This window comes from Carassius gibelio, chromosome B24, assembly GCF_023724105.1.
Source record: "Carassius gibelio isolate Cgi1373 ecotype wild population from Czech Republic chromosome B24, carGib1.2-hapl.c, whole genome shotgun sequence".
NCBI classification, from domain to species: Eukaryota; Metazoa; Chordata; class Actinopteri; order Cypriniformes; family Cyprinidae; genus Carassius; species Carassius gibelio.
In genome coordinates this window covers 19,525,482-19,551,779 of record NC_068419.1, presented here as the reverse complement: position 1 = coordinate 19,551,779, position 26,298 = coordinate 19,525,482, and the positions used below count along the sequence as shown (strand labels likewise).

General features: G+C 36.4%; 1 protein-coding gene across 5 annotated transcripts; it reads right to left on the bottom strand.

Moving 5' to 3' along the window:
- Positions 1–1,561: 1,561 nt before the first annotated feature.
- LOC128013044 (ATP-dependent 6-phosphofructokinase, platelet type) lies at positions 1,562–26,298 on the bottom strand. Of its 5 annotated transcripts, XM_052595756.1 has the most exons (23): positions 26,046–26,298; positions 22,640–22,713; positions 21,829–21,906; positions 21,511–21,700; positions 21,136–21,301; positions 20,967–21,011; positions 20,729–20,837; positions 19,517–19,612; positions 18,116–18,208; positions 17,446–17,571; positions 16,985–17,049; positions 15,963–16,032; positions 14,550–14,696; positions 13,177–13,247; positions 12,976–13,063; positions 11,416–11,568; positions 8,178–8,330; positions 6,346–6,510; positions 6,086–6,147; positions 5,179–5,290; positions 3,449–3,548; positions 2,243–2,348; positions 1,562–2,148 (listed from the first exon to the last, which is right to left on the bottom strand). In XM_052595756.1, exons 1-23 carry the CDS (start codon positions 26,134–26,136, stop codon positions 1,992–1,994), a joined length of 2,517 nt encoding a protein of 838 aa, XP_052451716.1. In that variant the 5' UTR covers positions 26,137–26,298; the 3' UTR covers positions 1,562–1,991. The 5 variants fall into 5 exon arrangements, with proteins under 5 accessions (XP_052451716.1, XP_052451715.1, XP_052451714.1 ...); XM_052595755.1 differs by lacking the exons at positions 8,178–8,330; positions 19,517–19,612 and adding an exon at positions 20,115–20,210; XM_052595754.1 differs by lacking the exons at positions 11,416–11,568; positions 19,517–19,612 and adding an exon at positions 20,115–20,210.

Sequence of the window (26,298 nt, the reverse complement as noted above, 5' to 3'; positions counted from 1 at the left end):
TAAAGTGTTCTGCTTTGTGTGATAATTCATCCACTTATTCCATTCAGTCCTAGATAGAGTTTTCTTGTTCATTTTACTATGGTGAAAACAGAATGAAGGAAACATTACTTTACATGTCTGTGGTAAATGGTTTTAAAATGTGGGTTTCAAATTTTTGGTACAAAACATAGATTATGGCTGGCGCTTGGTACATAAAACATATTGTAAAACTGGTCAATCATGCAGTAGATATTTTAGATATTTTATGTTACCATTTTTTTTGTAATGACAGTATAACAGTAAGTGGTGACGACTTAGTTGCGGTCCATGAGTTTTTTTTTTTTTTTTTTTTTGGCTGATATGTACTTCAGTATTGACAAAACCTATAAAGACAACTTGCAAGCTATGCATGCTGCTAACTGACTCAGATAAATAATTTAAAATGTACAAATCAAATAAATTCAGTATCATCAGAAACACAGGTGTGACATGAATACATTACTGCAATTACAACTGCATAAATAATATTGTGAGACAATAGTTTTCAAAATAAACACTGAATGCAGAAAGAAATTATATATATATATATATATATATATATATATATATATATATATATATATATATATATATATATATATATATAAGCATATGTGGAAAGAGCAGTATGTCCAGATTTACAGTATTCCCAAAACGTAGGTAAAGTACCCAGATTTCTTTCTACTTGTGAGTTGTGAAGTGCATATCTGAAGGACACTTTTCTCACACTGTGATGAAGTTGTGTCGAGCAGGATGATCTGTGACAGTAATGGAGAAGCTAAAGCCAATGGTTTTGTCCATTAAACTGCACTTAAGGCTGCTGAGAGGCCGTTAGGAAGATGGTGTGCTGATAAATGACCGTCTAGTGTCTATATATGCCATGATGCGGAATGAGAAAAACACACAAAGCCAAATGCCAATCCAGACCCATAAAAATAAATAAATAAACATTAGTGATAAAAACTTACCTTGCAACTTGTGTCGCGAGGAGCTGTGTGTATGTGTAATATTTTAAATGTTTTTTTTTATTAAAAAATAATTTATTTCATAATTAATGATTATTTTTCAAAATTATTAAATAATAATTTGTAACTTCATTGTAAGTCTTTAGGTGAATGATGAATATATAATATTTTTTTTATATTTTACAGCTGATGGGACATATTTCAAAGAAAACTGCATACATCATTCACAAAAAAAAAATCTATATTTGCAGTACTGAAATAAAACTGATGTTATTAGTATATGACTATTATTATTATTATTATTATAGTTACAGTATATATTATTAATGATATTATTTTTATTATATTAAAGTCACTTTTGCCACAAGCACTTGATTTCTCATCTTGCTGTCAGCTTCCATCCATCCATCCACCAATCAATCAACCATCCATCAGGTTTGTACCATCATATTGGCATTTTCAAATACCATGCTATTTATATACTGCAATATTCATTACATGGTTCTTCAAAGAATACGTGTACCATGGCACAAGTCGAATATCCAGGGTAATGTGTTTAATCAGACAGCAGACAGAGATTTCCACACATGTGATCCTGGTCTTTATTGGTGAGGGAAATGTTAACACTTGATGATGCAATACATTCAAACATCAAACGGTGCTCTAGCGATGTGGACTTCACACCGGAACGTGGGATTTTTTACTTCTTTCCGAGAACTTCAGAGAGAGAAAGAGAGAGAAATGTGCTTTGAAGCGGAACACTATTGCAAGGTGACGGGGTGACGGCAGGGCGACAGGAGCGAGGGACAAAAAACGCCACTGCTTCTCACACTCTCCTACGATTCACATCGATTTCTGTAAAATAACAAAGGGTGACATTTTTCAAACAAAGTGCTGGCAGAACAATGTGCTGCAGCCCAGAGGATAAAAGTGTTGAGGACAGCGCTCGCAGGACAGACGGCCCGTCTAAAGCGGGACCTTTGAACAGCACCCGCTGGTTGGATGCGTTTAAATGGCAGCCATGGCCTCAGACTCTTTGGGTCGGCTGAGGACCACGTGTTCCAGCTGTCCAGAGTCTGACACGTCGTAGCTGGTCTTGTACTTGGCCAGGATCTTCATGAGTGGACGTAACTTCAGCCACCACTGTTCCTTAGGGGTTCTGTGACTGAAACACACAGGAGAGAAGGTCCGATACGTTACGAAATACACAATATCTGATGCTGTGAGAAGATAAGAACTGTGGTGTGGTGTGTGCTTACATGAAGTCGGTCTCGTCTTTGAGCTGAACCACAGGCTGGAAGACCAACGCACGCCGCCGCATGCCCAGCAAACAGGCCGAGTCTTCTGTGTTAGCAAACACTCTCCCTGCACAACACAACACACACACACACAGGTTCACACGCAGTCGCTAAATTGGAAATAGACAGATTTAAAAAAAATTATATATATATATATATATATATATATATATATATATATATATATATATATATATATATATATATATATATCTATCTATCTATCTATCTATCTATCTATCTATATATATATATATATATATATATACACATTTATATAACTTAGTATATTAATAGTTAGTATTATGGTCTATTATAGTAATTAAAGATAGTATATAGGAATATTTACAATAGTGAAAAAAAATCTAAATCCACAAAAAACAAAAAAAAAAAAAAAACATATATATATATAAATGCATATAAACAATAATGGAAATCCACAGATTAAAAATATATAGGAATATTTAGAATAGTTAAGTGGCTAAAATAAAGTAAAATAAAATCCACAGATTATATATAAAAATCTAAATTAAACGTACATAGCCTAGTATATTAATAGTTAGTATTTATACTACATTACAGTAATTATAGATGCTATATAAGAATATTTACAACAGAAAACTGTCCTACATAAAATATAGTGGAAATCCACAGTAATATTTATATAGCTTAGTATGTTAATAGATAGCATGTGTAGTATATTATTGGTATTATATATTGGAACAATTACAAGAGTGAACTGGCCTATTAAAAATAAAAATAAAAAATAAAAGAGAAATATAGAGAATAGACAATTAAAGTGTGCATGTGCATGTGTGTGTGTGTGTGTATATATATATATAGACAGAGAGAAAGAGAGAGACAATGTCACCACATCAGACTGATTGAAATATAAATGTTTACCTTCATCTTTATTCATCCACAGGCACAGCATAAGTAATAAAAACACACACATAATACTGAGCTGAAACAATGCAGCGACTCGACAATAACATTTCAAAATCAAGGAAATCAAGGTCAAGGATTATGTTGAGTACTGTGTAATGTGTGCAGTCATGATTACGCTTGAACAATATGACAATTCCTGGTGAACAACAGCACAGGTCAGTCAGAGGCTTGAGAGAGCTTTAGTGAAGTCTGTGTCAGGACCACTGTTGTCTTTCATACCTTGTCTGTAGCTTTCACTCAGCTTCTTGGTGATCCACTGCATGGCCTTGGCTGCGATTTTGGTCCCAAAGTTACGGTCAAATGGAGAAGGAGAACCACCCTAGTGAAAGATACATATTGGTAATAAAGAATCCTTTAATGTTTGTTTGTCATTTATTTTTCTATAATGTTAATATTATAATTAGATATGATAGTTTCATACTGTATTACTTATTTCATTTATTACGAGAGACGCACCGATCGACTGGCCTGGTATGGCATGGTACGGCTCGTGTTGAGGTTCCAAGCAAACCGTACTGTTACCAAAACATGACATGTAAGCCAAGCCAAGCCGAGCCGTGTTGTACTGAGCCGTGCTGAGTCGGAGCACATACTGGAAAAGCTCCAAAAATCGTCAGCGATAATACCATAATTGTTGTTTTAACGATGTGCAATCTGATATTATTGAGTATATTGCAAAAACCAAACACGCCTACAGAATGCACACATACGTTGCAGTAAGTGATAAAGTCTGGTAGGTTAGACTAGTGTGTGTGTCATATAGTGTGCGTTCTTTCGCTGCATGATTCAGTCTCTTAATATGCATTAAGAATGATCACAATTGAGGGCAGAGAGATATGAGGGCAGAGGATACATATATTCATATAGTTAAACAATGTCAAACTAAGAGTGCTGGGTTTTTTTCACCAAAAATCTGCATGATTACAAATGTGATATTGATTTTATACAACAGTTCAATAAACAAGAATAAGTTAATATTAAGAGACTTATGTTTTAGATAACATATTGGCTGTTTTTGCTCTATTTTGCTCTATTTGAGCAACATGATGGTGTTTTGTTCCTAATGAATCAACCGTTTAAAGGATTTGGTTCAATTGAATCGCCTCTTAATTACCTATTAATGGTAACTTGCTGCCACCTACTGGTGGTTTTTATTTCACATAAAAAATAAAAAATAAATATATATATATATATATATATATGTATATATATATATATATATATATATATATATATATATATATATATATATATATATATATATATATATATAATTTCAAATAACAGTATTCAAGATTTTATGTCTAAAGCACAAAACATTATTCATGCATTTGTAACTGCAGGATAAAGCATCACATGCCCCACCGAGCTGCATGAAACTGTGTAAATGCATCAAAATGGCATTTTGCCAGATTAATTTTGTTGATACTGATTTCATTTGCCTGGTAACAGCCTAAATTTCTTATTATTTTAATTGACTACTTAAATGTAAGAATTTGACTCAAAACATGACACATCTTTAGAAAAAACTTGATTTAGAAAGATAAAAATGCTCATAAAATCTCATTTTTATTTAAATCTTATTGGAAAATATTAATTTCTATCACTGCTGAGAACTGACCTCCACACATAATATGGAGAATTAACCTTACATGCTTAAAATAATATATCCCAAATAATAATTTTATTGTATATAAAGACACATTTAGGTAGGCCAGGTATTCTTTACACACGAAAACCAGCCCAAACAATGCAATACAAGCACCATCTAAAGTGCTCCTGTTTCCAGATTACAGCTGTCTTTATTTTAAGCAATCATAATACTGGTTCACATGAATTAGCAGGCAAAAGAAAATGGTTTGTCTGCTACAGAGTATTGATTCATTAAAGTGGAGTTAATGGTGCCTGTCGGCCAGAGTGTTCTGTGATGTATGATTTATGTGCAGTACCTGCTGCATGTGACCCAGAACATTCTTCCTGCAGTCAAACACTCCCCTGCCCTCCTCGGAGTAGAGCTGATAGATGAAGTCTGTGGTGTAGTTTTCATTACTGTTCTCATTCCTGCATAAACACAAGCACAGACAAAGCAGCTGAGTGAGTGACAGACCGCCTGAGGCTCTGCTCCCACATCTCTATCACACACTGACCCAAAATACTCTCATCTGAGACAAGAGGAGAACAGACATGAGGGAACAAGCCACAAACTCAGAGTCTGTCTTCTCAGATAGACAGACAGACAGACACAGACAAAGATAGACAGGCAGACAGACAGACAGACACAGACAGACAGACACAGAGACAGGCAGACAGACGGACGGACGGACGGACGGACAGACAGACAGAGACAGATTCAGACAGACACAGACACAGACAGACAGACAGACAGACAAACAGACAGATACACAGACAGACAGACACAGAAAGACACAGACAGACAGACAGACAGACACAGACAGACAGACAGACAGACAGACAAACAGACAGACAGACAGACAGACAGACAGACACAGACAGACAGACAAACAAACAGACACAGACAGACAGACAGAGGCAGACAGACAGACACAGAAAGACAGACAGACAGACACAGAAAGACAGACAGACAAACAAACAGACACAGACAGACAAATAAAGATAGAGACAGACACAGACAAACAAACAAACAGACAGATACACAGACAGACAGACACAGAAAGACACAGACAGACAGAGACAGACAGACAGATAGACAGAAAAACAGACAGACAGACAGACAGATCGACAATCAGACAGACAGACAGACAGACAGAGACATGGACGGACGGACGGACGGACGGACGGACGGACAGACAGACAGATAGATAGATAGATAGATACCTCAGGATTAGTCCTCTCTGAATGCCGGTCTTCATTTTCTCTGTCAAGTGCTCTACGTTAGACTGAAGAAAAGAGAAATGCAGTTTCTTCATTTAACCAACAGATGGCACTAATGGTTCTTGTTTACTAACTTGACACTAAATCAGATTATATAACCTTATGTGTAATTATTAATGGATCATGTTACATAATTTTATTGCTAAGACACTAGCGTTTTAGCTGTGTGTGTGTGTGTGTGTGTGTGTGTGTGTGTTGTTAACCTGTAGGTCTCTAATGTCAAAGGGCTCCTCAAAGATATACGCAGCATCTGCTCCTGCTGCCAGTCCACCAACACTGGCCAGATAACCACAGTAGCCTCCCATGGTCTCGATGATGAACACGCGGCGCTTCGTTCCACTGGCAGACTGCTTAATACGGTCACATGTCTGACAAACACATACACGCTTAGTCATTTTTTGACTTCTCGAGTAATGCTGTAAATCTTGCTACAATCTGCTGAATCACTATCATGCCGGATACAGTACATGCAACAAGAGCCACTTTTGGAAGTCCAACTAAAAAATGTATTTTCTTACTAACTAGTATGAGCACAAATCAGTTTGGAGACATGGAATATTTACTTTTCATGACAGTAAATCTAAGCCAAGATAAATTATTTTGTGTTCACAGAGAGCTTTAGAAAGATAAACTGCACTGAATATAGGATTTTGGGAGACACCACATTATTTATGATACACAGTAATGCTCCTCATACCAAACTGTATATAAGACTGCATATGCTATTCCCAAATACACTGCTTTCTAAACTGTCTAAATGTTTTTATTACTAAGTATCTTTGAGTCATTCTCAGGAAACTGTGATGTGTGCTGTGTGTGTGTTATCATAATAAAATAATAAAAATAATCTTACTGTTTGTTTTTAATTAGAATATCAACCATGACTTGCATGCCCTATATATTCACCATTAAAATGAAAATGTTATAAATATATAGATATAGAATAAGTGATATATAGACAAATATTATTTAGGTATAATATTTTATCTTGTTAAGATTATTATTTAAGATATATAATTGTATTTTATATATTTATTGTTTTATTTGTTCATTAGAAAATGTAAATTTTATCTAACTATAACCTGCATTACAATTATTATTATTATTTTTTTTAAACAACAACAACCTTTTGCTGTTACATTTCCCTTAAAAATACTGGTTTGCCATCACATTTGAGTGAATAACATTATAATTTTAAGGTGCTTCTAACAGATATAGGTTTATGTATATTTCAATGTGTTATTAATACACACATTAGGGCTGTCAGACTCTCAAGTCAACTCTGTTATGGGGGAAAATATTAATATTAAGCATTAAGAACTAGAATACTGTAATGTGGTATTTGCAAACATCATTGTTAGACATTTAGCAATTTCAAATTGTGAATCTAATAGGCTTGGCACATTTTTTTTAAATATATAATATATAAGGCTATAAGGCTATAAAACAAGGTAAAAAAAAAAAAAGTATATAATTGTATAATCTTTAGTGGTATTTTGGCCTTGTCAGTCTTAATAGTTCAACTCTTTATGGAGAAATATACTAATATTGAGCACATAAAATAATAGGATTTCATTAAAGCTTTTGCAATTTCAACCCTATAATATTCAATTCCAAAATGTGAAACTAATAGACTTGCCACATGAACAAAAACAACCTGTTTTTCTTTTCAAATTATAATTATGCACACATTATTATCATACAAATAATGTAAATAAAGAATATGTAATCTTATAATTATTTTATAATTATTTCAATGTTCTTTTGGTCTTGTCAAGCTCCCTATTTCAACTCTGTTATGGGGGAAAATATTCATATGAAGCACACTGACTGTACATAATGTGATATCTGCAAGCTGACACTTTTATTACACATTTTGCCATTTTCAACCCCGTAAATTCAATGCCAAAATATGAATGTAACAGGCTTTGCACCAATTCTAATTCTAGAATTACAAGTGATGTGTCTGGATAGAAATAATGCTGTTTCCTGAGAATGACTCTTTAGCAGACAGGAAGGAGGTTTATCATCTTACCTCCACAATGGCATTGAGGGCCGTATCTGCACCGATACTAAGGTCAGTTCCCGGCACATTGTTACTAATGGTGGCAGGCAGCATACAGAGCGGGACGCAAAACTCCTCATAGCTGGACCGAGCCTCACACAGCTGCAGCAGACACTCTAAGGCCTTGAGCAGGTCAGCACAACACAGCAGGGGACAGCACAATGCACACGTTAGACCAGCAGGGGGAGTACTGGTGCAGGAGCGGACCCTGCTGATGGGACACCCACCGTGTGATGGCCACCATGGCTTCAGACTGCGAGTCGAGGGGGAGAGGAAGGGGGTACGGATGGGGTCGGATTGACTTCTGCAGTCACACGCATACAGGGTTGTCACGTAGCAAAACACTGAAGCGAAACGGCAGGGATTCTGCACACTTGTAACAGACACAGAGGCAGCAAGACGACTCAGTCCACACATCAACACTGTGTACTGTAGTAGTGTACTGTAAGGTTTAGGAGGTTTAAGTTGATTTAAATGTGTCAGTTAGACCACATTCTTACATTATTTACCCTCATGTCATCACCACTGTGGTTTTGTTTCATAAGAAATAAACATTTTAGAGAATTATACATTAATGACGCACTATATTTGAAATATCTGTAACTACATTCACATCCACTATTTGTGCTATCTTATTATTAACAAAAGGTGTTTTTTTTTTTTTTCTCTCTCTTTTCTCCTGTTTCCATCCAACTGGTCTTGTACCAGTAAAATAGTGCGTGTGATGTCATCCCTTAGAATTCTTTTTTTATATATATATATATATGCATACATTTTGCATTAGTTTTATAGCAAAAGTCTTCCCTTTAGCTGTTTACATAATTAAGTGTATCACTAATTATTTAATCCTTTACATCCCAAATCATTTCAAAATGGAGAGAGCAATAAGAGAAATTGACATATGAAATTTTTAAATAAGGAAATATAAAATAATACAAAATAAAATGAACCTCAAATTAAGACGTGTAATCAATAATAATAATACAAAATAATAATAATAAAAAAAGACAAAATAAAAAAATGAGAATACATGATTTTTGAGAGATAACATTCTTACAAATAGTAATAATATAATTTTATATACAATTTAATAATATCAACAGAATGGATTTCACACACCTTTGAACACTGCCGGAAAAAAAAAAAACAGTGCTTTAATGTGAGCATTCATATTTTTTAAATATCTAATATATCTTTATTACTTTATATTTTAGTTCAACAAAACGTTGAGTTTGGAAGACATGAGGGTTTTATGTGAACTGTTATAGATGAAAAACGGGCAGTAGCCTGTGCTTTAGTAAGGCTTGTGTTGGTTTAAAGTAAAGCATGGATGTAGAGAAACTATGCAGACAGAGCTCAGCGATCTGTTATGATGGGTTAATGCAGTGTGATCACAGCACAGCACAGGCTCAGTCACATGACAGCCACAAAAAAAGCACAGCTCAAAACATGCCGCCATCATGTCATCTCCACTTACCTGTCAGCTAACGGCTCACCTTTGCGTTTACCAGCTCAAACATGAATGTTTAATGTAGAAATATCAGGCTAAATCTCACAAAACTACCAAGAAGATGTCCAGGTCATATTTTATCACACAAATTAATAAGGAATAATATTTTAAAAGAAAATGAAGTTGAATTTGGCCCGGACATATCTTTCTTTGCATGTTTGCTAATTAAATTAATTTTGGCCTGTCTACTTAAATGCCTTCATGTTGTTGGTTGTTGAAGGTATCCTTTGTTTAGAAATGTTCAGTTTATTAGCTTTTTTTCACTTTTGACTATATTTACACTGATGAATGAGCATTGTGTTTTTTTTTTTTCTTAAAGCAGACTTGAATTTATTTAGCTCATTAGGCATTATATAATGGTGACTCGGATGCCTATCTCAACCCAGCTGGCACAGGACATCAATATAATGTCAGGTTGACATTTTGGACAGACGTTACATTTTGGCTGAGAATGAAAATCGGGTTGACGTCAATATTTGACGCCAATTTGATGTTGACTTAAAGGGTAAGTACACCTAAAACTGAAAATTCTGTCTTTAATTACTCACTCTCAAGTCGTTCCAAAGCCCATAAGACCTTTGTTCATCATCAGAACACAAATGAAGATATTTTTTATGCATTCTGAGAGCTTGAGAGCTTTGACCCTCCCATAGACAGCAAGGGTACTACAACGATCAAGGTCCAGAAAGGTAGTGAGGACATCAGTAAAAAAGTCCATTTGAAATCAGTAGTTCAACCATCATTTTACAAAGCTACAAGAATACTTTTTGTCCGCAAAGAAAACAAAAATAAAGACTTAGTTCAACAATTATTTCTCCTCCTCATCCAGTCTGCTGTGGCTTGCCTCAGCATTGTTGAATAAAGTTGTTAATTTTGTTTTCTTCGTGCACAAAATGTATTCTTGTTATTTCGGAATGAAATGATGATTACACTGATGTCCTTGCTACGTGCCTGGACCTTGATCGTGGTAATACCCTTTGCTGTCTATGGGAAGGTCAAAGAGCTCTCGGACTTCATGAAAATATCTTAATTTGTTTCCCGAAATGAACAAAGGTCTTAAGGGTTTGGAAAGACATGAGGGAGCAATTAATGACAGAATTTTCTTTTTTGGATGAACTAACCCTTTAACGTTGGATTCTGGTTAAACAACCTAAAAACAACAAATATCAAGAACAGCTGACGTCGCCATTGGACATCAAATTAGCATTGACATTAGACTTTGAATTTTGGTAACTTCCTGTCACAACCGAAATTGAACCAAATATCAATGTCTTATGACATTGTGTGTCTGCTGGGAATAAGATTTGGTCGCTTTTTTTTTTTTAATTTGCAGCCAAAGAAAAATCCATAGTCTTTTGCCAATCGTGAAGCAAGTTATGAAGTATAATCCACGCAGCGGTCACTTCTAAACCAAGTATCTTGCTGTTGGCCCATTTCAACTTGAATATGAAATCTGTTGCACAATCTTTCACTCTTGTGCGAAATTCTCAATTGTGACTGGATCTCATCCTTGAAAACTCACTGAACAATGGTGAATGCGAAGGCAGCTTTAAGTTTTGGAACCCACTGCTGCTGGTAGCCTAGTCTGACATGATTGGCTGGTAAACGTAAGGTAGAGCCTCTGTGATTGGCTTGTAAAGAGAAGACAGATACTCTGATGTGATTGGCTGGTGGGTGGCACCCCCCAGCCTCACTTACATCAGTGATAGCGTTCAGAGCCGTGTCTGCACCAATGCTGAGATCTGAGCCAGGCACATTGTTGGAGACTGTGGCCGGCACCATGACCATAGGCACACACAACTCTTCATAAGTCCCACGGGCTGCTAACAACTCCATGATCCCCAGGAGGGCCTGCAGGGCAGGGCAGATTTAGTGAACCGCCACCGGTGCAGGGAATGGGGATAGATTTAGGGGACAGGCAGGGAATGAGAGAGACAGACAGGGAAGGAACCGAGTGGAAAGCCACGGCCATCACGACGGAGAGCATGAGACAGAGGATCCACTCCGTACACACACTTCAAATTGAAACACTTGCGTAAAATATATACACACACGTCTGTATAGAAAGAGAGAAGATGAGCCTGAACACAAAGCATGAGATGACTTCAGAAAAGCAGGTGAGCTATTCTAGAATTGTTTGGTCTTTAATCGCACCGTTTATCTTCTCAGATGTTTGAATGTGAAATGGCTGAAAGATTAACTGCTAAGAAGGTGATTAGCACCATTTTCCAATGATTTTGGATGTTTATTATGAAAAGAACAGGAGAACAGGAAGCTTTAGATGATGCTGCATAGGAAAACATGACGGAGAGGGCAGGCAAGTTAACAAAACAGTATCAATTACTTTTTAAATTAAGAATTAAAATTGTTATATATATATTATTGTTAATAATGGTATACTACCAATGGGTAACACTTTGCAATAACCTTTCTTAGTTAACCTTAATAAATTAGCATTAACTAACAACGAGCAATTCATGTCTTTCAGTATTTATCAATCTTTGTCAATGTTAGTTAATTAAAATACACCTCTTAGTTTATGTGAGCTCAGGTTCATTAAATAATATTAACAGATACAAGTTTAACAAATAAAGGTTTTAAAAATGTATTAGTACATGTTTTAATTAACATTAATTATGACTGATTAATAATGTAGTAGAGTTTTTCATTTTTTGTTCATGTGGACTAATGCATTCAGTGGAAAAGCTTGGTACTGCGCCCAAACAAAAATTTTTGGGGAAATGAACCTCAAATTTGGAACAGAACTTGTGCAGAATTTAGATTTTATAGCAGTTTTAAGAGTAAAACACGTTTTGTAAAATATATATTTAGCATAAAATCTAAAGATTTTAATTATTATATTTTATATTTTCATAAACTTAAACTTTGTTATATAATCTTTATAATTTTTTCACTTCTACAATAATCTTCAGTGTCTGCTTAAAAAAGAGACCAACTTTAAGTCTGTGGACCAAAGCATTCACAATTTATAACAGTCTAAGCTGGAAATGTCATTTTAACGTCTATGCTCAAAAAGTGGAACCAACAGTTAACAGGTTAAGGACGTTTATTGCAAAGCGTTACCTATTTATGGTGGGTTTAATTTGACCTTAATGCAAAAAAAATAAATAAAATAAAATAATTTTTAAATATTATATATAATATCAACTGTGAAGCACATCCCATTTTTTAAGTTATTTATAAAACTGACCATCTTAAACATTAAAAAGCCTAAAGCCCAGGCTTTAGGAGACTTACCTCAAATCCTCCGATCATTAACAGTGCATTTATGTTATATTGTCGCATCTGTTCTGCAATTTTTTCAATGTGCTTTGCAGGAAGTGTTCTGCAAATTTAAAAACACTACACTGAGTATATAGCACATTGAATGCAAAATTATCTGCATTACTAAAATCTGTATAAAACATGCAACTTAACCTTTGTATATAAGATAAATACCGTTTAGTTCCCAGCAGGGATCCACCCTGACCTGTCCATCCACCTACATCTGCCCATTTGACCTCTTTTATCTGAGAAAGGAAAGCATAGTGGTCAAAAATGTTGAAACAACAATTTCTTAAAATTGTAAAAAGTGTACTTAATTGTCTTGAATATACACTTATATAAAACTTATATAAAAATACACAAATATAAAAAGTACCTTTTTTAAAAAAAAAAAATACTTAAAATTAAACTGGTGTGCTTAAGAGTACAATTCCATGACTGTTTCTTAACATAGTTTTAAAAAGTGCACTTTGCAATAATGTGAAAATAAAAGTTTTACTTCAAAGTACATTTTAAATCATTGTTTTATTAATATTTTGATGTGCTTTGAAGAAGTACTCTTATTTTGAGGTGTTGCCTACCATACCATACTTGTCACAAGGGTATATACTTAAAAACACTTTAATGGCAACATTATTTAGCTGTCTTTGTCAAAAGTGCCCAATATGATGACTTCAGTAATTGTTTTTTAATCTAGTTATAATCTTTTTTTTTTTCTTTTTTTTTTTAATAGAAATCCACATGGTTTATATGCGATTATCATTCATGTGCTTTCTAAATTCATTGGCTTATTGGATTAGACTGGCTAAAGAGATCATAATGGAGAACTCTGCTATGATGAGACTCTTTCAGCCAAAAAATAACTCAATAAGTCTATCAATTCATCAGGGCCAGAGAGAAAGTAAGAATTCATCAATCAAACAAACAAACATGTATTTTGAACCTATTGTTAAAAGCACATATGGATTTGATGAGGCATTGCTTTCTCTAACCAGTGTGTAATCCTCCTTGAGTTTGTTCAACAAGATAATCAGTGGATCATGTCTTAATCTAAGGGCCAAGCCCATGTAATGTAATTAATTGCTCAGTGTTTATCTTGATTCCTCCGAAACCTCTTAGCATACAGCTAATGGATTTTACACACCGCCCCCTATCAGCCCAGAGTGGTACTGCAGTGGTAAACGAGTTTACGTTAATCCTGTCATGTTCTGTGTCAGAGCAGCAGAGCAGAGATAGAGCAGAGATAGAGCAGCCTGCGCCGCTTTCAACACCTACTTGATTTAAACATGTTCATTTACTGAGTACTTCCTGCTCTTGATGCAATTACTACAGCAATGCAATTAGCACAACTGGATGTGAGTGTGCCGTTTAAAAGTGCAGTATGTAACTGCTGTAAACTAGATGCATAAGAACTTGATGTAAATTTGTGGTAAATGCACTTTATTTGCTGTCCAAGCATGGCACAATTTTGCTCACACGTAAAGCATATATATGTCTCCCATATAAGCCACTGAATTTAATATAGGAATGTGCAAATAAATATGTACCTGTCCCTTAGAGAATCCTTCGAATCCGTCGCTGACAGCGAACATCTTGTGTCCCTCGGAGATGCCCACTCTGACAGCGGAGCGCACGGCTGCGTTCATGCCGGCCGCAGGGGCGCCCACGTTCAACACAGCCACGTTAAAATTGCTCTGAATGGATAGTGAAGACATAACATGTCAAAAACGTTCAAATCACTTCTCATAATCCAACACACTGTTTGCTTGCATAAGCCTTCAGCTATATTACTCACTTATGTTCGGTTGTCTATAATAAACACAGCAAGCGTCCTCGTGGATTACTGTAAATCCTGCTGGATATATGCAGCCTGACATGTACAGCACATTAAAAATGGCCATATTTATTTATATAACTAGCAGGTGTGTCTATATATTTGAAGCCTGGTATCGTTGTGTTTTTGTGTTGACAACTCAATGCCTATTAAGAATCGAACAATGTTTCCATCCAGCTGTGGCTGGTTCATCAATCTGCTTTCCATTCCCATCGGTGCAGGGTAATGTGGTCTTTCGTTTGCTCAACACACAGCCCGGAGCATCAGAGAATGATTATTGACTAAACACTTCTGGACAAGAGGCTGTTTGACTTTGGTGTCTGTGCCATTCAAGACTTGTTTTCTGGTTTACACAAGGCTTTTAGAAAAGCAGCTTAGAAATCGCTGGGAAATGGCTATGTGCAAAACATAATCATGAAACATAATCATGTAAATTCATTGGTAATTAAAAATTGTAAACCCTAAAGAACAATTAGATATTGAAACTTTAGTTCAATCAATTAATAATTATCTAATTGAATCTTTCTATATTCTGCATAGATGACTGCTACAATCTAAGCTGGGAAGCTGGATGTTTTCACCACAAAAACACTATGGTATTGACATCGCAAACATACATTTGTCAGCATATGGCATGCGTTTACACATCAGTGTCTGTTATTTAGCAAGTGATGTGAAGTGTTGTGGAGGGTAACCAATCATAAAAGAGCTCATTTGCATACATATGCATTAAATGTTCAATAGCAAAAACAGCCTGTTGGTGGAACATTGTTAACTAGAAACTTACAGTGTTGCTTCCTGATGTTAGTTTTGAAGCTTTAAAGCAAGCTAACACAACTAAAGGCCCTTTAAGGATTATTTGACATTGAGATGATGATAATAATAATAACAATAATAATAATACTAAAAATAACTATCGACAAGCAGAAATATTCACACAGGATGTGTATCAGGACTAATTAATCCTGGTTTCATCTGGAAGCATCTGCTAGGGGTGGAAATCTGTCTCGCAGTATCCAGCAAGGGCTTGTGAATAGCTAAGTCTGGTCCAGCAGCATGCTGATGTCAAGTGAGAGATCACCAGGGTAAAACAAACACAGCATCCCTCTCAAGACCCAACACTCACGTGTGGAAGCTCAGACTCTGGTTTGCGGTGAGCCAGCAGTTTGTAAGTCTTCAGATTGTTCTCAAAGCTCCTGTATGTGCACACACAAACATATAAGTGTAATCCTTATATTTTTTGTAGTTGTGATAAAAATAAAAAGAACTTAAATTAGTGTTTAGTTTAGTAAGTTTGGGGTCAGTAAGATTATCTTTAATAAAAAATACATAAAACTGTTCAAAAATGATAGTAAAGACTAAAAAAGTCATTAGCTGTCATTAGCAATGCTTCCATCCAAAGATCTGAATTAAACGTGCAAAGTGCATAAAATATTTGCGAATAAAGCAAAAAAAAAAAAAGCACAAAATTGTCACTTCCTGATAAACTGGGAATAAATATCACTAAGGAAACTAGGAAAAGCCACTGAATATAATAATTCTCATATATGATCAATTATTTGCAGGTCAGAGTGAGCAGATGAAACACAATAAATGCGGTCGTTGCTATCGCAATTGTATTGCATTGCTATTGCTATCCCATTTCATAGCGCAAAGTCACATGACTTTTTTGATGCGCATGAAGGAATTTACTCTGTAAATGTGTTTCCATCATAATTTTTGTAAAAAAATAAAATAATAATTATTATTATTACATAGCTATTGTTAGAAATATATATATATATATATATTTATTTTTATTTATTTATTTTTTTTACTTATTGCGCAGCAAATCATCATATTTTCATGATTTCTGAAGGATCATGTGACACTGAAGACTAGAGTAATGCTGCTGAAAATACAGCTCCGCATCACAGGATTTTAAAATATATTAAAATAGAAATAGCTATTTTGAATTTTACTGCAATATTACTGTCTAAAATGTATTTTTGATCAAATTCCCCCTTGGTGACCAAAGGAGACTTCTTTCAAAAACATAAAAAAAAAAGCTGGTAGTGTACAAGCTACTCTCAGTCGGAAGAAGCTTCAGTCAAACGACAAAATAAAATTAACACACCACAAGTTACAAACAAAACATGTGAAACACACCTGCCACGTAGCCGCACGGCCTCTTCAAATCTTTTCTCATCCATGGCCTTCTGCACCTCCTGAGTCTACGAGACAAACAGAAGCATTTCCTTTATACTGTAAATCCTGTCATATATGGTTTTTGGGGGGTTTGAACTGACAATATCTGGATTATATCCATTTCAGCATTGAGAAAAAAATAAGTTATATAATGCACATTTTTCTTAATGTGTAAAATAGTAGTTATAATCTAATTTTCATTACTGTAATGAAGTAAAGTGAATCATTTTGAACAGACACAGTTTTTATTGAACTAAATGTAATTAGATATTAAATGTAAATACATTCATAGGGATGCAAATGTGGGAATGATTCATGAGTGCAGCAGTAATGCTGTGTTTTCATTCCTCTGCTGAACTGCATGAGTGAGGATCTTTATCATCACAGCACTAAACCCGACGTGGCATCTGTCCAAGTCTTACCATCTGCACACACTCCATGAGGGGCAGCCGCACAGACTGGTTCCCTCGCAGAGACACCACGCAGGCTGCCGTGTTTGCAGTGGTCTCAAGCAGTGCCAGAACCGCCTCTACACCCATACGACTGGCCTGAGAACAAACACAAGACAGCACTTATTCAGCTCTAATGGAATCTGAGTCACTTTATGTATAGAAATAGATTTTATTCCATGTAAACAGAAAATGTCATTTTAAATCCTTCTTGGAATTACATACTTGACTTGTTTCACCCTGCACTAAGAACTTCTACAGTGCATGTTGTGTTCATTAAATACATTTAATCTGAAGTATTGCTTGTGTGTTATGTTTAAGCTAATTTTATGAGAAATGTATGCCTGTTGGATCCAAAGGTCCAGCTACTGTTAGTGTTGTCTGTGATCGACAGCATGCCAGAGAAGATCTACATGAACATAATGTTGAAAATAAATACAAAATTCCCCCAGAAGACCACTTAGGAAAAACGCTTAAGTCCTTCTGTTCCTCCATTATTATTTTTTTAATTTCCCCTGAGTGTACTTGAGGCTTTATTTTGTGCTTCATCATTGTGGAAAGCGCAGAACACGTGCCGTGTGTGGACATCAAATCTGTTTATGTACTTAATGTAAGCTGCCCAACCCTCCTGTTTATATCTCACCAGAATCCGGTCAAATGCTGAAGGGGTCCCTCCTCTCTGGACGTGGCCCAGGATGGTCACGCGTGTGTCGAAGCCCAGACGCTGAACCACCAGCTGGAGGGGTAATAAAGAAGATTTAGAGCTGAATTATAGGAATCAAGGGAATTTTGTGGTTTATATATTTGTATTGCCCATCATGCAAGATATAATAAAAAGTTAAATCCTGCCACTTTATTTTATTGTAAGTAAAAATGATCACCATAATCATACTGTTTATTAGCCATTCAGTAAACAACATGTTAATAATTAAGCCCATGGTCACTGTTAATGTTTCGAAGAGGACATTGTTAGAATTCTAAAAAATATACAATTTTGTGTCCCATTGAGAAAAAAGTCATATGAGTTTGTAACAACAGCAGAGTCAGAGTAAATGATGCCAGAATTTTCATTTTTGGGTGAAGTACATCATACATCATAGTACATCATAAGAATGCATGCATTAGCATAAAGATTCAAAAGAAAGCTGCAATGCACATGCAAAGAATAAAAAAGCATTAATTGGTGCATTAAAAGCATTAATTGGTGAAATCAGAACAGCTGATAAATTCAGTCAGTAAATTAGAGCCCATTTTTAGTAGTTAGCATTCAGAGACTGTGCTAAACGTGTTAATTGGTTCAACTGCTGCAAGACCTTTTTCAGGCTGAGAAAATGTACACAACAATCTGAACAAAGAAAACAGAAATGTTTCCATTTCCACAACTAAATCTATATTTTTACACTGGCTGAAGAAAAGAGTGGTGCTTGCCTGTGTAACACATACCACCATGATACTGGTGTTAACTTGCAAATGTTCCCCACAATTTCCCCTTTTTCTATAATATTCTGAACCTGGATAAGTCTGGAGCCTCACATATTACAGTACATGTAGCCTATTCCTCTACCATGTTCTAATAAGTTGATTTTTCTAAGTGTCCATCTAAGATATCATTCATGTAGTACCACAAAAAAGTGACAAGATATGGAATGAAGTCTTACATTTAGGGTTAGGGTTTTTTACAAATAAAGTATGAGCAATACTAATAGTGTTGCTTACCTAGTTTTTCTTGAAACAGACAGTATTCTGAGAGAACATATAAGACTGAACTGTAAAGCACTGGGAGATGTGCATGCTCCTGGATAATGTAGCATTCAGAAGGCTTACTCACTGATGCCGTGCAGTATTAAGATATAAGCAGAGGATAGCCGTAGCTGGTTATGTTCAGAGGTGACCACAAGTGCCTTCCCAGAAAGAGTGTGTGTGTGTTTGTGTGAGTGTTTAAGCAAACCACACAGGGCAAAGCCAGAGAAGGGCGGACACACAGAGCTCACAGAGGTCAGGGGTCAGTGCATGAGCTGGATCTCTATACGCCTCATGTACTTACATTCTTTACATGTTCTGAGGTAATGGCCTTGTTGTTACGATCAATCGCACCTTCAGCTACTATTATGATATTCAGCCTTTTCATTCCTGCCCGTTTCTAAGAGGGTAAGAGACACGTCACAAACAGAAGACAAAACAGCGGGAGAGATTCAAAAAGCTGGAATTCAGACTGCAGAAGTGACTCTGTACTGAAACACCAATCCCACTGAAGCAACTTTTCCTTGAGAGCAAGTGGCTGTATTCTTCTTTATAATCACCAAGTTGCTTCACTTTTTTGGTTAAATCGCCAAGTCGTTGCCCTGTCTACTAAGTCACTGTTTGTAGATACAATTACTGTTAGATGAATTTCCGAGTCAATGTACTTGCGGTCAAGGCCAGCAAGACTCTGTACTACTGGTTGCTATTGAACTTGAATATGACTTATCAGGTTATCAATGCAAATTGCTCTCAGTGTGAAAACCCGTTGTACACCTCATGGCATTTGGTAGAATCTGCAGCAAGTCTCTTAGTGTCATTGGAGTTTTTTTAGAGATGGGCCGCTCCAGTTATGGACCATTCCAGATTTTTGCTCTCTCCCTTTGAAAACATTCAGTACTCACATCCTTGACTATACTAGAAGTAATAGCTTTTCCATGTCTGTCAATGGCTCCTTCAGCGACTATGATTATGTTCAACCTTGAACCTCTGGATCGTGTCTGGGGCAGTGAACACATTTGTTTCACAAAAAAACATGAGCATGTTACAGAAGCGTATACCAATAGACAAATGGATAAATGGGATGAATATGGAATGTAAATCCGTAACCTGTAAATGTGTATGTAAAGCCCATGATGAAGAGTAGTGATGCTACTAACTGTATTTCAGTAGTACGGCTGTTTCGCAAACAAATACTGATAAATCCATAATAAATATCACACACTTCTAGAACGTCTCTATCAAGTTGTGATGGAAAGCTGCAGTATACATTTCAATGAATATATTTTACTTCATAAAAATGGAAGATTCTCTGAAGTTAATCCAGTTGACATTATAGCATGAGTCGCTTCCCTAACACTGTGCACATAACCTCAAGCTTACTTTAATGGTTTTGACAATTTTTCCAGGTGAAAAACTAGTAATGAATGTAATATAAGTGTGAACTCATGACTAACAGGAGAGGTTTATCATGTGAGCTACATCTAGTTTAGTGAGAAGTGATGTATTTTTGTTTTACCGCGGAGAGTTTTTGACACATTTTCTCTTCCCAGCCATCCTCAGGGGGCATTTCAGGAATCAACACCCAGTCTGCTCCACATGCCAGGGCACTCACCAATGCCAGATAGCTTTACACAAGCGCATACAGATACGTAGAGTACAGGGTCTTATTTGAGAGAATGCAGCACGCAAACACCATGCCAATCATATGTTTTGAACAAATCCAGGCCAAAATAGTTGGTGATAATATATCTTACCCACAATGCCTGCCCATCACCTCCAGCACAAATGTCCTCTGGTGACTGTAAACCACAAAGAATTATTAGCCAATGACTGGGAATCACTGAAAAACTGGCTTTTTTAAAAATAAACATCTGGTGAATTAAGATAAAGTCATTTTAGATTCATGTAACCTTGTTGAAGTACCTCTGAGCTGTAGTCATGATGGCATCCACCACCTCGATGATCCGGTGGAGGGCTGAGTCTGTTCCTATTGTCATGTCGGTGCCACAGAAGTCATTGTCGATAGAGCCCACCATGCCCACAATGTGAAGAGCAGAGTATTTCTGAGCTGCCTCCTCATCGATCAGACCTACGGTCGAAAACAGCAACAAAAAAGCATATTTGATCATTTTTGTCAAATTTAAGCCTATCTGAAATCATTGAAAATTCCTGACCAATACCTTCAAAATTCTGCTAAATTCATGTATAAATAATTCGAACAGCTAAAATGCTTTGCATGTAAATCTGTACATAAAATAACCCTCAATAAATGAGATTTCTCTCATCTGCAGCTCATACTTTGCTGGACCAGCTCTGCCAGCAGGCCACTCCACTCCTCTCTGAAGAGATTGGCCCCAGTCAAACTGCCGTCTCCTCCAATCACACACAGGTTAGTGATGCCCCTCTGCACCAGGTTATGAGCCGCCTTCAGACGACCTTCGTGCGTGCGGAAATCTTTGCATCGTGCGCTGCCTATAACAGTGCCTCCCTGAAACACAAGCATACCAAATCTTAACCACCGCAAATATGAGATGGAAAAGCTATTGATCTTGCGACACTAGCAGCATTGGTGTGTTCGAATGCTCTGAGGGGCTGAATGCTTCTCATCACACCCACCATTTGCAGCATGCTGGACACACTCTCCCATGTGGCCTCCTTGATGTTGTCGCCTCCATCCACCATACCCTGATATCCCTGTACAATACACAAACATGCATTTAAAATCGTGCCTCTTATCCCTGAATGACCTCTTAGTTACCAGAAATGAAATCTAATAACCAGTTCACGGAAATTGGCAGGCAATGTTCTGGCTTTGCAAAGACACTGCTTCAAGGTGAAGTGTGTCATTTCTGCACCACTAGCAAATGCAAATGCGACAAAACAAATGATTTAACAAGTCAAATGACACGCTTCACCTTTAAGAACGAGGAGGGAATCATGAGAAAACCATGTGTGGGTTTCTTCACCGCTGCAGTTGTATAAAATAAGGGTGGGTGAAGATATTGGGCCTATTATATCCAGACATCTCTTCAAGCAGGGCTGAGATGCTATGTGATACTTATGGAAAAATCGTGTTTATTTGAGGCCAGATACATGGGGCTTTAATTCAAACCACTCTGGAAACACTTCTGCTATGCCAGCAACTCTGAAATGGATTCATTATTATTTACAATACATGACTTATTCCACTAAAAGCCTGTGTGTATTCATAAAACTTCTTAAGTAGAAACATTTCTATATTGGAAATAAATAACTGGCCATTGAGAGAGGGTGAACAGCAACTTTGAGAGTCATTGAACCCATATGTTATACAGCAATGACATAGTTTGTTTTATTAATGTTTGCACATTAGTATTCAGCATGCAAAGCCATGCCATTCTGACGAACAGAATCATCTGAATTCTGTAGAAATGTACTAGACACCGACCTCATGAACGAAGTAGACTTTGGCTCCAACATATATTCCCATTCGGACCACAGCCCGAACAGCAGCATTCATTCCTGCATGCAGGGGTTAAAAAAAACAGACACATCACATTGGAAGGATATCTGTAGAAAAATACTGGGAAAACAGGTTAGAACTGGCTGCTTGTTTGTATTAGCACTTGATCGTGTCATTTGAGGATCACTGGAATGCAACTGTGCAGCAGTCTCTGAGGGCCATTCAAATTGTTGCTAGCCTAATACCTCACATATTTATATCATTTATAATTGGTTAATTCTCTATATTTGCTCACTGAAAGCAACACTGCTTTTACTAGGCAACACAGGAAAGGAATGGGAAAGAATCCGAATCAGCAGGACGGCTCAGTTCAAGGAAAACAAATATTGTAGGTGATTCGATTTCAGTAGACACCTGCTTTGAAGGGACGGGTTACACAAAAATGAAAAGTAATTCCTAATTTACTCAACTTTAAACTTTGTAAACTGACTTTTCTTCTGCAGAATACAAAAAAAGAGCTCTTTTCCATGTGAATTCAACTACAAAAGCACCATTAAATTAGTTTGTATGACATGTGCATAGCTATATTCCTAGTCCTTTAAAGTTAGATACAGCATTGGGGAGTATCTAGATACATGTAACGAAATTACGTGATTTAATTACAAAATAAGGTAACACTTTATTTGAAGGAGTTCCTGTTACACTTATTACATGTACTAACTATTACAACACAGACTTAACCCTTACCATATAGTAAGTAAATGTAGTTAATCAATATTACTCAGTACTTAAATGTATAATTACACTGTAACAAGGACACCTTCAAATAAAGTGTAACTTAGAATAAATGTGACTGTAATTTGTTACAGTTACTGAGCAATATGTTTTTATTAAATTACAGTTTATGAACATGTTAAAAGATTACAAAGTGGGCTGAATCTGAATATTTTCACACACATACAGACATGATTGATTTATTTCCCAAATAGCATCAACTGCCCTAAAATACGAGACACCATGCTTATCCAATAACTGAATATGCTTTTTTTAAGATAAACATTTTTTTTTTTTTTCGTAGCTATGCAAAGATCTGATTTCAAAACAGTGCCATAGCTATTAAATGGTTTCTCTGTACTTTACCTCAGATCGAGCTCAAAGTAAAAAGTGATGCTAATGTCTGATTTTGTGGCGGCTGTGCTTTAAAATTGTATTATCATAATCCTAATCCTAAAGACTTTTAAAGTCTGGCAGTAATCAGTGTTAACTGTAAACCTGCTTTAAATGTTTGAAAATGATTAACAGTTGAAAACATTCACTAGAAATGTATAAAAGTAACCAAATGCAATCAGTTACATTACTGATAAAGTAATTGAAATCATTACACTACTTTTCAACACTGGTCATGCATAGCTTCATGTGACAAACAACATTGCCTGATGGTCTTTAGATGGTTTTAAATCCACAGCTAAAGCAACCATCTCTCTGGGCCTGCAGATACAGTATTGATTACGTTTCCCCTAGTCCTTTTTAGCTCCTTAGTTTTTTTTAGAAAAAGCCCTAGGTGTTTATCCCCCACCTGTTCGTCTGATGTCAGATTTATCGAGGTTAGAGATCGGCCCTAGAGGCTCTTAAAAATTCAGTGTCATCGTGAGCTTGAGCTTTTAAATCAGCCACTGTTAAATGATTTATCTAAACAGACAGAGAATGCAGCAGCCCTGATATTCATGTCCTGCAGCTGCTTTAAAGATCTAACGTGTTAATTGAGTGAATTCATCTATAACATGTTCTGTGTTCAGGATAGCCTACGTAGATACAAGACACTGGAATGACTAATATTACACATAAGTTACATCAGATCAGAGTCACTACAGAAATTACTCATTCCATCTGGCGACTCATTAACTATTAAAATTAATGTGAATTTTTCACAGAGTAACCTACACTGCAGTCCAAAACAAGAACATTTAGGAGCTAGTTCATCTCATGAGTTTTTTCAGTCGTTCATTCATCGCGTGACAGACCTATAAGCTTTACATTTGCAGTCTATTCCAGAAAGAAACTTAATAATGATAATAGCCGACTCTTTATTACCTTTGATACAACATTCAGTGTATGGAAATAACAATCATCACAGAAATTCACACATTTATAAACTGTAAGAAGTAAAAAGCTACAATTTGAGACCAGAAACGAAGTAACTGTAAGAGTAAATAATAACTGGTAGACATGTCAGGGAAGTAACACGTAAGATTTTAATTATATTTGATAAAATAAACTAAATTAGTCGAAAAAAGATCGGTTCATTATGTTGAACGAGCCGCAGGGTCCTTGTCGGAAAAGTGATCCGAACTTCCCATCACTAGTGTAAACGTGACATTGGTTTAAAGCCGTGCGCGTTGGTCACATGACTCATTTTCCTGTGACGTAATTCTTCGTCTCGAACGCGCACTCGCGTCTCCTCACGTACGCATCTTTCAGGCTTCCTACACCCTAAAACCCCCAATTCAACTCTGCTTTTCAAACACATCACTTCATGAAGAAAGATTCGTGAGCTTTAAAACACGGGAAAGAAACCGTGAAAAGCGCCGCAACTTCCAGGTCGAAGAAAATCATCGTTTCGTTGATTGACAGACAGAAACGCGCTGATAAGAGGTAACACACAGATGCCGGTTAATTTTAAGAAAACACAAGCAAGCATCATCATCTTTTAGTTTGGATGGATTGGAGTCCATGAATGAAAACAGTGTGCTGTTCGTGAAGGTCACACGATTCCGCAATGCAGAGGCATGTAAAGTTACTGATAGCGGAATAAATGTCACGCATTCATCTAAACACCAACTCAACAGATAAAGTAAAGCTGTCTTCTATCTGAAAACATTATGATAGAAACGAAAGCTTCTGTCATCTGACATGAGCTCAGATGTATTTACTGAGAGCTGCTTCATCCTCATCCTCCACCTCAACCTGCATTTCTACTACTATTAACCAGTCTAAACAGCAAGCAGTCGTGAAACTAAAACGATAACACTGGTCCTAAACGTCAACCATGTATCGCTCAAACATATCACATTGCAACATCTGTGATGTTGTAAACATCTATATTTCCTTCCCTACGAACCTTCAAGGACCATTTCATCCATCCTGACGAGAAGCGAACCCAAGATTCGAACAAACTTGATACAATGTAACTGAACAGCCCATTTAATGCTGGTGACAGTGTATAATGTAACAAAATGCACATCACATGTCAAAGTGAAACTATGTAGAGATCTTTCTGAACACAGTGATACAATATGACACTGAAAATAAGGATTTCAAGTGATGCATTAGAAGGAAATGTAAACTGAATGACCAAGAGCTGCCTGTCAGGATGATAAGAGTGTAACGTCACCTTGCGCATCTCCTCCGCTCGTCAGCACTGCTATGGCTTTCCCAGCGCCTGTCAGGTTCTCAAAGAACTTCTTGTTGTCTGTCTGAGCCATCTTCCCTTTTGATACTTACAATTGGTTGAAATGCAATAATGGATAAATTAAACTCTGTATGAAATGGTGCCGGTTTGGGGACTGTTTGGCTGTCCTCCCCTCTCCTCTTCTCTTCCTGCGGTCTCCTCCTGCACGTCCTTCGCTCTCCCTCCTGAACCTGTA